This window comes from Erithacus rubecula (genome assembly GCF_903797595.1).
Source record: "Erithacus rubecula genome assembly, chromosome: 19".
NCBI classification, from domain to species: Eukaryota; Metazoa; Chordata; class Aves; order Passeriformes; family Muscicapidae; genus Erithacus; species Erithacus rubecula.
Window position 1 is genome coordinate 288,021 of NC_136671.1, and position 11,718 is coordinate 299,738.

Consider the following 11,718-nt stretch of genomic DNA (forward strand, 5'->3'; position numbering starts at 1 on the left):
CACTGGACCAATCTCCTTATGTGGAGGGGACATTGCTCTTCTCCTCAACAGCCCAAACTATAGCAAAAGAAGGAATAAACAGAACTTGTCCCTTCCTGCCACCCATCACTCACCTTCCACCAGCTCCCGGGTGAACATGGGACTGGCATGGAGCCACGTTAGTCACCTTGCACCTGAACAGGGAACTTGATCCTCGGGTTGTATCCCCTCTCCATGTCAGTTCTGCATACGTGGAGCTCTGGGCAGGCACTTTTGGTCCAAGTCTGTGGATGGCTGAAGCCAAACACATATTCCTGGGACACTGCTTGAGAGTTCAGGAGCTGCACAGGTCACTGAACCAAGGAGTTGAGACGACCAAAGCCCAGCAGAGCTTCCAGCCCCCTTACTGCCCTTTCAAGAGGTCTGCCCTGTGGTACCAGCTCTACCACAGCTGCAGTGGTTGGGGCACAGACAGCAATGCTGTGAGTTGGTGTCACCCTCTGGTGACACAATGACACCTGCTTAGAAAATTACCAGTATCCTCCACATTGTACGGACCAGCTTCAGGGGCTGAGCGTGTTCCTCTGCCGAAATCCTGCTGATCCGATCACAAACCATCCCAGGGGCTTTGCTCCCTTAGGATAACCTTGCCCACCAGATACCCACATCTCATCCCCTGCAGCTCTAACCCCCTGCAGCTCCCCACCTTGGCATTATGCCTGAATACAGGCATAGCTTGGATCTGATCAGCTGCCTGGCAGAGCCATCTGCAAACAGACAGGGGAAGCAGGAAGCCTGAGAGCTGCTGTTGTCATGGCAGTGCCAGAACAGCTTCTGTGATCTGGAGAGACAGCAGCAATCCTGGATCACAGGGGCTCTGGACCAAGGGTGGACTCCATTCCTCACCCCACAGGGCAGTAACCTCAATCCCAGCTCCTCCAGCCACACGCTCATCTGCTGCTGCTGCAGCCATTTCAGAGAGCTTGTGAAGAGGAAAGGGAAGCTTCTGGGAAGCAGTGTGACCTCCAGCACTTGGGCATCCTTTCCTGCCATGGAACCCAGTGTTCACCCCTGCCTTCCCTATCCTTGCCTTAGGAAGCAATTCCCTTGCCAATAGCTCTGGTCACAAACCTGACCACAGATGCTGACTTCACCCAATCTGCACCAGTGGCTACCCTGCATCCTCTCAGGAGGATGGTGTCTCCAGAGGGGAATGCTGCCCACCTTGCCCCTCACTATTGCTCAGCAGGGTAGCACACAGCTCTTACCTGAGGGTCCAGTGGCAACACAGTTCCAGGAGCTCTGTGGGGACCCTGCAGTGGTGCAGGCCCCATACAAGCCTACTTTCCAGATGGGGACTTTCAGCCAGGAGGTGAAGATGTCACACAAGCAGTAGGTCTTGTCTCCAGCTGCTGAACCACAGCAGCATCATCCCCAGGGGGAGGGAACTCCCACACAATGGAAATGGGAGGGGGCTTCAGCCCTGAATTTCAGAAGCCTCCGTGGTCCTTGTAGCTCTGACCTTGTGTTTGTCTCCTCTAGCACTAGCTCTCCCCACCATAAGGCCACCCATGAGTTCTTCCAACACCCTGAAAGATCTCAGGAAGACTCCAGGTTCTTCCCCAGATTCCATCTAAGGTACCACAAGCCCCATACTCATCAACTGAGGACAGGACAAACACAACCACTGGCATTCAGAAAGCTGCAGCCTCAGAAGGGGAGTGTTTTATTTCTCTTAATTTTGAAACTGTTTTAAAAGAACAAAGCCAAAGCTCTGCTTTCCAAGTCAGTGGGAACACTGCAAACACCAGTCTGGGCTGAGGCCTGAATTCTCCTTTAATACAGATAATGCTGGCCAGCATACAGATAATGCTAGTACCAGCCTGGAGGAGCCTCTGGGATGGGCCTGCCTAAGAGGTTGTTTCTGCCTCAACAACACATAGAAGCACCCTTGGAATTGTTTCCTTCCCCCAGTTACATAATCTAAAGAAAGGGTCACCTTCACACAGCGGGGGCTCCACATGCTGCCTCAGTGCTCAGCCCAGCCTCGGCTCAGTGATGGCCTCAGCATCACTGCAGGACATTCCTGGCAGGTGACCACACTCCATCAGCTCCCAGCTGAGCCAGATGCAGCTGACACTGCTCTGAGGATCAGAGAGCCATCCCCAGGCTCCCAACCACCCCAGCAGTGGGTTCTGCCTGCCCCAGCTCTAAGTGCCTCAGCAATTTCTTATACTCCTGAAGCCTCCTCCCGACACAATACAAAGCAAATGCATGGACGGTCTGTTATTTAGAGGGAAGTCAGAGGAAAAACTCTGGGAAGTGAACAGCAGATTTGCTCTTTCAGGAAAAAGTCTTCTCAGCCTCAGCTTCCTTCTGCTGCAGCTTCCGAATCAGCTCCAGCAAATTCATCTGTAGAGTCAGCTCCTGCAAAAGGAGAAAGATGTTTCAAAAGTCGATGATCCCACTCTCTCCTGCAGGAAGCAGGAAGGACTGGCTTGTACCACCTCCTCAAGAGCTTCTTGTTCTTAGGGAATTAAAAAAAACCAACCAAAACAAAAAACAACCAGTAAGCTAACAATCAAATGCTTCATATTGTTCAGGCATTTCTCTAAAACATGGGAGCAGTGACATTTTACCAGACCTGTTGCAAATTGTGGCTGTCTTAGGAATCCCAGAGCCTGAGGATTCTTTAAGGATCCAGAGAGGCTTTTTCTCCTTGGCCATGATAAATGTGCTAGGAGCTATTCGGGCTGGCCAGTTCTGCAGGCTGAGGAGGGGCAGCAGTCCCAGAGGAGGTTCTCAAGGTCCCTCCCCACATCCCCCACAGCATCTCCAACTCCCTGACCCCTTCCCAGCATAGAAGGGCAAGAAGAGGAGGGATTGCTTTGGGAACTCTTTAACTGGGATCCAATGCAGGTGCAACACTTGGCTGTGCTGATGCATCAAATTCCCTCCAGGCATTTCATTCCCCATTCCTGGAAAACTCCCTTTTCCAAGACCACAGTCAAGTGGAGACATCAACATTAGCTCATGGTTCCTTCACCACCTGCTCACTCTTCAATTACATCAAGCTCAGAGACAACATGGTGGAGCCAATAATTTGAGTGTAGTCAGTCTGTGACTCAGCCCTGCAGACATGGAGTTATGGAAATAAAATTCTATTTTAGTAAAAATATATCCCCTGCACAAGGAGGCATTTCATATAGACTGGGGGGGAAAGACATCAGCTGATGGGAACCACGTGAACAGATTCCAGCAGGGATTTCTTGGTGGCACTCACAGGCACAAGCCAAGATCCGGATTGGGCTTGGCACCTATCCCTAAAGGCAAACATACACAAACTCAGCAGAGAGGAACCCTAGTAAGGGTTATTACTTACAAAAACAACATAAAGGGCAGGGCAGGAGGGAGAGAATGGGTTCTCTACATTATACAGCAGGGGAATGGCAACACTGAAAAAATGAGAGGGTTGTTCAAGGCTCCACACTTGAGAATCATGTGGGTGGGTGTTAGAAAATGGCTGTTTAGCTTCATTTAAGCCATCTTTTCTCAGCAGTAGGTCTTTATCAAAGTGACATTTGATCAGCTGAAAAAACAGAGTTAAGAACAGCCTGTCCCTGTGTTCACTGTAAACTTGTATGGCTCTACAACAGGATTGGGAATTTTGAGGTTTTTGTTCCTGTGGTGGCATAAGGACAATGTGGACAAACCAGGTGACTCCTCAGATGTTTTGAGAATAAATGCCCTGGGGAAACTGGGAACAATTCTTTAATCAAAGCCCAAGATCATCAGCTCCAGCAAGTCACATGCAAGAATGCACAAGGTGCCTAATAAAGAGATTTGAAGTCAGTTTTCATAGCGAAACTGAATATAAATGCAGTAAATTAATTATTTTAGTGCTTTTCAGACCCATTTGAGAGTCACAGGACTGCAGGCTGTTGGCACAGTGCTTTTTCTCTCCACAATGGAAAAAAATACTGCAGGAAGTTGGGAATGCTGCCAAGTAGTACCTGGGTTTCTGCTCTTTTGTTATGAACTGGATACATGGTCTCTCCAGTGCATACCACCCACCCACTGGGAGGCAAAGGACAGATTGTTCTGACACATCCATCCCCGATTTATCTACAGCAAGATTTTATTTTTTTTTTTATTAAAGGTACTAACCCAAGAGCACTGTCATCATGAAATGATGGGTTGGAAGGGATTTTTACAGGTCATCCACTCCCAACCCCTACCATGGGCAGGGAAAACTTTTCCACTATCCCAGGTTGCTCCAAGCCCTGTCCAGCCTGGTTTTGGACTCCTCCAGGGATGGGGCAGCCACAGCTGCTTTGGGTAACCGTGCCTTACCAGCCTTCCAGAAAAGAATTTCTCCCCAGAATCCCACCTAACCCTGCCCTCTGGCAATGTGAAGCCATTCCCTCTTGTTCTGTTACTTCAGGTTCTGTCAAGATGCCTTGCTTGCTGTTCCCAAACACCAACCTGGGGGTTGGTGGTGATATAGAAGCCAGACACCCCAGCCTTCTCCAAGGTGCTCTGCTGGTCGATTACTTTTTGGTCCAATTCCAAAACAATCTTCTCATCCATCATTCGCTGTTCCTCTCGGATCTGTTGCTCCATAGCCTGGAAAACATAAAAGTCAATGGGAAAGTGAAATATCTACCTTCTTCCCAGCTTTTTTCTCATCTGAAAGGCTTTTAGTGGAACCCAAGAACAATCAGGCTCTGCGGGCAACCAGCACAACTCCAGGTCTTAACACCTCCACCTGCAAAGCTGCCACTCAAGAAAATGCAGAAGTCATGGGAACAGCCTGCTCCCCCAGGCCAGTGTTTGGAGGCCAGGAAAGATCATAAGGAATCGATGAGTGTCTGAACCACTTTCCCTGATGAGTCACCATCTGAGCTACAGCTGAACCCAGCCCAAGAACTATGTGCCCTTCTCAGGTGAGGCTGAAGGAAGCCTTGGAGGAATAACTTGGGCCTGAAGCTCATCAAGATGGCTCCCTGGACACTAATATGGAACTGGAGCTGTAAACCCCATACAGATACTATTTATTTGTGAAAGGATCTGAATGCTGGGCTCTATTTTTGACAGACTGAGAACATTATGAAAGGACTTTCCCAGAATAGCTCCAACCAGGAGGACATGCCCCTCCTGCCTCACCAACATTTGCACAAACTTCAGCAGAGTCTCTGTGCTGCCTCCAGAGAAGAAATGGAGCCCAGCAAACATGTGGATGACAAAGGCATGCTGGAAATCAGGAGTGGAAGCAGAGAGTAGGATTGCAGGGGACAAGCAGAGCACAAATCAAGTAAAAAGCCCCATATCTGCAGAGGTGATACAACCTCACCAGGCTGCACTGAGAAGCACTTCCTTTGCAAGCCACAAGAAGCACCAGGAATCATCAAATCCCATTAAAAAACAATGCTCATTTTTGTAGGGTGAGCAGTGCAGAGTGAGGAGGAAGATTCTGCCCCTCTGCTCTGTTCAGATGACATCCCATCTGCAGAGCTGCCTCCAACCCCAGGGCCCAGCACTGAAAGGATATGGAGCTACTAGAGCAAGTCCAGAGGAGGCCAAGGAGATGATCCAAGGGCTGAAGTCCCTGTGTGACCTTAGAGGGCCTTCCAGTGCCTAAATGGGCTCCAAGAGAGCTGGAGAGGGACTTGGAACAAGGAATAGAGTGACACAACAAGGAGGAATGGCTTCAAATGGAGAGGGAATGATTTGATTAGATGTTGAGAGGGAATTCTTCCCTGTGAGAATAGTGATACACTGACAAAGGCTGCCCAGAGAAGCTATGGCTGCCCGATCTCTGAATATGTCCAAGGCAAGGCTGGATGGGGGTTGGAGCAACCTGGGATAGTGGTAGGTGCCCCCACCCACAGCAGAGTTGGGACTGGATGAACTTGAAGGTCCCTTCCAACCTAAACCATTCCATGATTCTGTGCTTCTCCTGCAAGTATGAAATAAATAAAGCATTACAGAGCATCCAAAGGAAGGCAACGAACATGGTGAAGGGCTTTGAGGGGAAACCATATGAGGAGCAGCTGAGGACACCTGGTCTGTTCAGCTGGAGGAGACTCACTGAAATTACAACTTCCTTGAAAGGGGGAGAGGAGGGACAGACACATGCGTTCTCTGTGGTGATCACTGATAGGACATGTGGGAATGACTTGAAGTCGTGTAAGAGTGGGTCAGGCTGGAACTCAGGGAAAGGTTCTTCCCTCCCCCAGAGGGTGCTGGCACTGCCCAGGCTCAGGCTGGAGCTCAGGGAAAGGTTCTTCCCTCCCCCAGAGGGTGCTGGCACTGCCCAGGCTCAGGCTGGAGCTCAGGGAAAGGTTCTTCCCTCCTCCAGAGGGTGCTGGCACTGCCCAGGCTCAGGCTGGAGCTCAGGGAAAGGTTCTTCCCTCCCCCAGAGGGTGCTGGCACTGCCCAGGCTCAAGCTGGAGCTCAGGGAAAGGTTCTTCCCTCCTCCAGAGGGTGCTGGCACTGCCCAGGCTCAGGCTGGAGCTCAGGAAAAGGTTCTTCCCTCCCCCAGAGGGTGCTGGCACTGCCCAGGCTCAGGCTGGAGCTCAGGGAAAGGTTCTTCCCTCCCCCAGAGGGTGCTGGCACTGCCCAGGCTCAGGCTGGAGCTCAGGGAAAGGTTCTTCCCTCCTCCAGAGGGTGCTGGCACTGCCCAGGCTCCCCAGGGAATGGGCACAGCCCGAGGCTGCCAGAGCTCCAGGAGCTGCCAGGGATGGACAGGCTGGGAGTGCTGGGGGGTCTGGGCAAGGCCAGGAGCTGCACTGGATGGCCCTTGTAGGTTTCTTCCAACTCAGCTTATTCTGTGATTCTGTGAACAGCCCCAAGTTTCAACATGTCATTCATGCAATGCTGTCCCTTTGTAACAGAGAACACAGGCACATGCTCAGCTGGAAACATCCATGTGGTTAAACTATCCCAGCTGCACAGAAAGGCAGAAGTCACAAACCCCAAGATATCCTACACCAGTGGCTGGTGGGTAAAGAGGCCTTGGAGGGGAGCCGAATGCCTCCACCCTGCCACAATTCCTGGTGAAAATTCAGAATTTATGCGACAGAACTCTTGGCCATGAACAGCCTGGGGAAGGGCTGAGGTGTGTTTGCAGCAAGGGTATCCACGTCTCTGCAAAAGGTGTGACCTAACAAAGACCAGTTATGACTAACATGGGGCAGGAGCTACCTCTTGGTACCTCTCCTGGATGTAGAGACCACAACTAGCACATCACAGTGAGAAACCTTCACAGAACCTGCAGCTAAGGAAGATGCACAACTTGGATCCATGAGAAGGTGACCACACAAAAGCTGCTCCAGAGAAAACATTAGGGCAGGATCTCATGGCAATAAATGGGAAGAAACTTCCAGCCCCAAAAGAATGCAAGGCAGAGTGATGACTGCTCCTTCACCAAAGGATGCTGAGGAACAAGCCTAAGCAAGCTCTGTCCTCACACTTTCTTCAGTCCAGGGGTTCACTCCCCTTGTGGGCAGATTATCCCTCAGAAAATCCCTCAGTCCCCAGATTTTCTTTCCTCCCACCCATCTCAGTGTGCTACTGTCTCCACTTACTGTGCTGGAGGACTGACTTTCTTTAGGCTTGAAAAGAACACCCCAATTTAAGTGCCTCACATGGTTTAGTGAGGCATCTAATTCTGGGTTAGAAAAGTGCCATATCTTGGACAAATCTAAGGCACAAAAGTTTTGCTTCAGCCCTGGTGGCTGTGGACCCTGCAGGATGAGCTAGGCTTTTCTAAATGCCAAGGGTTCCACTGAGAAACCATACATCTAAAATATACACCTTATATTAGCTTGGGATTGGGCTCCCAGGACAGATATCTCATAGGAGCTGGTCATGGAAACCTTTAACCACAGAGGGCTGTTCCAATTAGACATATATCAGATATAACAGAGATGGTCAATCTCCTCCCAAAATGCTCTACAGCTGAACTGTGAGAGGATAAAAACAGGAAGAAGTGACTCTATTAACACCTGGGAGAGGAAAACAGAAGGAAGGCAGAGGGCTGGTAGGAGGAAGTTGCACAGCATGTAAGACAAGGAGAAGTGAGACGTATTTGGGGAATTTAATAAAATACTGGAAGTATAGAACAGGCAGTAGAGATTACTGTTGCAAGTCTAAGTTACTCAGAGACAGAAGTAACAAGGACAAGTACCAGAGGTCCAGCCTGGCTTTAGTCACCTTGACAGAAAATGAGGAATGTGGAAACATCAAAGAATCCAACAGCAAACACTGACATGGTGCTTGCCATGTGCCAAGGCAGGAAACAGTTCTCATTCACCTAATGTGGACCAAAGTAGCTTCCCCCCACATTTCAACTCCACTGATTAACATAACCAGCTATTTGTAGTTTTCTTACATTATAAAACTGCCTCTATCTATCACCAAGAAGTGACAGAAAAGTCCTCTGGGACAGAATCCTTTCGAAATGCCTTGGGATGCTCTCGGAAACTATTACTGTAATTATGAAACTCGAGGTGTTTCCTCCTCTCAGAAACTATTATTGTAATTATGAAACTCACGGTGTTTCCTCCTTATCAGTGGTACTCAGTAAAATGTGATTGTTTTGAGAGTATTGTCTACTTTTGACTTCCTACAATAGCATGGCAGATTTTAGGTGCCTTCTCCATGTTTTCTGTCTCTTGCTTCCTATCCTATACAGGCTTCAGCCCATCAGATAATGGTGGATCACTAAAGTACAGTGGAGAGCATTGCCTTTGGAGCAGGCTCCTGAGCTTCCACAATTCTCAGATCACACCTGGGATGGCAAGAGCCTGTGCCCTTACTTTGAGGGGACAAAAGGTGGAGCAAGAAGCCTCTAGATTGGGGTGAGGAACCTAGGTCTGTGCTAGCAAGGCCAGCCAGGACAGCTGGTGTTTGCCAAGGCTGCATGGCAGGAACAACCAAACCCTCTGGAGATCCTGCAGTGCTCCTGCAGCAACGGGGCTGTGAGAGCCCAGGCAGCAGACACAGCTCTGCACTCCCCATCCTCAGCTCCATCTCCCCCGCCCTCACCCATCTCGCCCCAGCCCCCCCTCAGCTCCATCTCGCCCCAGCCCCCCCTCAGCTCCATCTCGCCCCAGCCCCCCCTCAGCTCCATCTCGCCCCAGCCCCCCCTCAGCTCCATCTCGCCCCAGCCCCCCCTCAGCTCCATCTCGCCCCAGCCCCCCCTCAGCTCCATCTCGCCCCAGCCCCCCTCAGCTCCATCTCGCCCCAGCCCCCCCTCAGCTCCATCTCGCCCCAGCCCCCCCTCAGCTCCATCTCGCCCCAGCTCCCTCACCTCCATCTCGCGCTGCTGGGCTGCACGGAGCAGTGGCAGGTTGTGGGGCCTGCAGCACTGCTGGGCCTCCTTGTGCCGGTGGAAGAGCTCCTGCTTCAGACCTGCCACGGGCAAGGGGGGCGCAGGAAGAGCATGCTGCTGCCAGGTGTCCCGAGTGCCATCAGTGCCACCTCTCCCTCCTGCCACCCCCTCCCCGCTGAGAGCCATCAGTGCCCTCCCCATAACCAGCGTTGTCATTCCCTACAGCCCCCCGATGCCCTCACAGCCCACCCCCAGGGCTCCCTAAACCTGCCTTTCCAGTGCCACCCCCAAGCTGTCCCTCTCAGCACCATCCACAACCCCGCAGTGTACCCATCACAGTCCCCCTGTGCCCTCTAGCGTCACCTCCAGCGTCTCCACATTCCCCATGCAACTCCCTCCCCTCCCCCCAGTGCCACCCCAAGCCGCCACTACCTGTCCCCCTGGGGTCCCCCCACCGCCCCCACAACGTCCCACCCCCCAGTACCCCCCGAGCCTCCCCCCACCCCAGAGATGCCGCAGGCCCGTCTCCCCCCGCAGGGTCCCCATCACTTCCCTGGAGCGCTACCCCCATTTCCCCTGAGCAGTCCACCTCCTCCATCCCCTCCAGTGCTCCAGGACGGCCACCCTTGTGGCGCCCGCCCCAGTGACTGCTCCCGTCTCCGATCCCCCCACGGCCCGGGACAACCCCCACGGTGGCGCCGGTACCGCGGTGCTCGCTGTGCAGCTGCCGCCGTTGACTGTAAAGGTTCTTCTCGGTGAGGTGCTGGATCTCCAGCAGCCCCTGCACGATCTCGAACACGGTCCCGTCCAGCAGCGCCAGCGCCAGCTCGGACAACGTCGTGTACGAGAGGCGCTGCTGGCAGGCACTGCGGGCACAAACTGGGTCAGCGCCGGCACCGGCAGCGGCCCCTGCGCGCCCTCGGGCTCCGCTCACCTGGGAAGCGCCTTGACAAGTGCCTGCAACTCGGCCAGAAGCCGATAGTGCCGCTCCTGCTGCCGGGACAGCACCTGCTGCTGCTGCTGCTGCTCGGCCGCCTCAAACCCGCCGGGCCACGCCATTGCTACCCCCCCCTTTCCCTCGCCGTCCTTTTGCGATCTGCGCCTGCGCACGGCCTAGCGCCCTCTCCCCCCTGACGCAACTTGCGCATGCGCGGGGCACCCCACGTCCCCCGCGCCTCCACCGTCCCGCCCCGCCCGCGAGCCGCTCAGGACCCGCCCCTATGGTCTTCACAAGCCCCGCCCCGAGGGACTGCCAATCACGGCCCGAGGGACTGCTAATCCCAGTCTAAAGGACTGCCAATCCCGGCCTAAAGGACTGCCAATCCTGAACTAAGGGACTGCCAATCCCGGCCTAACGGACTGCTAATCCCGGCCTAAAGGACTGCCAATTCCGGCCTAAAGGACTGCCAATCCTGAACTAAGGGACTGCTAATCCCAGCCTAAGGGACTGCTAATCCCGAACTATGGGACTGCCAATCCCAACCTAAGGGACTGCTAATCCTGGACTAAGGGACTGCTAATCCCAGACTAAAGGACTGCTAATCCCGGACTAAGGGACTGCTAATCCTGTCCCGAGGGACTGCCAATCATGACCCAAGGGACTGCTAATCCCAGACTAAGGGACTGCTAATCCCGGACTAAGAGGCTGCCAATCCCGGCCTAAAGGACTGCTAATTTTGGTCTAAGGGACTGCTAATCCCAGCCCAAGGGACTGCCAATCCTGGCCTGAAGGACTTCCAATCCCTGCCTAAGGGACTGATAATCCTGGTTTGAGGGACTGCTAATCCCGGACAAAGGGACTGCTAATCCCAGACCAAGGTACTGCTAATCCTGCCCTGAGGGACTGGTAATCCTGGTCTTAATGGGATTGCTAATCCCTGTTTGAGGGACTGCTAATCCCGGCCTGAAGGACTGCCAATCCCGCCCCGAAGGGACTGCCAATCCCAGCCTGAGGAATTGCTAATCCGAGCCTAAGGGACTGCTAATCTTGCCCCGAGGGACTGCTAATCCCGGGCTAAGGGACTGCTAATCCTGCCCCGAGGGACTGCTAATCCTGCCCTGAGGGACTGCTAATCACGACCCAAGGGGCTGATAATCCTGACCTAAGGGACTGCCAATCCAGCCCAAGGAACTGCCAATCCTGGTCTGAGGGACTGCTAATCCCGGTCTGAGGGACTGCTAATCCTGGCCTAAGGGACTGCTAATCCCAGTTTGAGGGACAGCCAATCCCGGCCTGAGGGACTGCTAATCCCAGCCTAAGGGACTGCTAATCCTGCCCCCGCCCCCTCACATGACCCCGCCCATCGCCCCTGCCCCACCCATCCTAGCGCTCCTGCACATCCCTGGTTCTTGCCGCTTCTTCGACCTCCACACCCTCCCCACTGGGCCCTGGCCAGAAATTT

General features: G+C 53.1%; 1 protein-coding gene across 1 annotated transcript; it reads right to left on the reverse strand.

Annotated features, from left to right (window-relative positions):
* Positions 1-1,682: 1,682 nt before the first annotated feature.
* On the reverse strand, positions 1,683-10,447 carry LOC306810421 (protein DGCR6). Its single transcript, XM_079322984.1, has 5 exons — positions 10,251-10,447; positions 10,022-10,182; positions 9,296-9,396; positions 4,465-4,605; positions 1,683-2,406 (listed from the first exon to the last, which is right to left on the reverse strand). The coding sequence occupies exons 1-5, from the start codon at positions 10,373-10,375 to the stop codon at positions 2,323-2,325; spliced, it is 612 nt and encodes a 203-aa protein (XP_079179110.1). The 5' UTR covers positions 10,376-10,447; the 3' UTR covers positions 1,683-2,322.
* Between the last annotated feature and the right edge of the window lie 1,271 nt (positions 10,448-11,718).

Excerpts from the sequence above, each read along its gene's own strand:
- LOC306810421 (XM_079322984.1), bottom strand. The coding sequence starts at position 10,375 with ATGGCGTGGCCCGGCGGGTTTGAGGCGGCCGAGCAGCAGCAGCAGCAG. Across the intron at positions 10,183-10,250 it reads CTTGTCAAGGCGCTTCCCAG|TGCCTGCCAGCAGCGCCTCT; the intron begins GTGAGCGGAGCC and ends TTGTGCCCGCAG. Across the intron at positions 4,606-9,295 it reads CCCAGCAGCGCGAGATGGAG|GCTATGGAGCAACAGATCCG; the intron begins GTGAGGGAGCTG and ends TATGTTTTCCAG.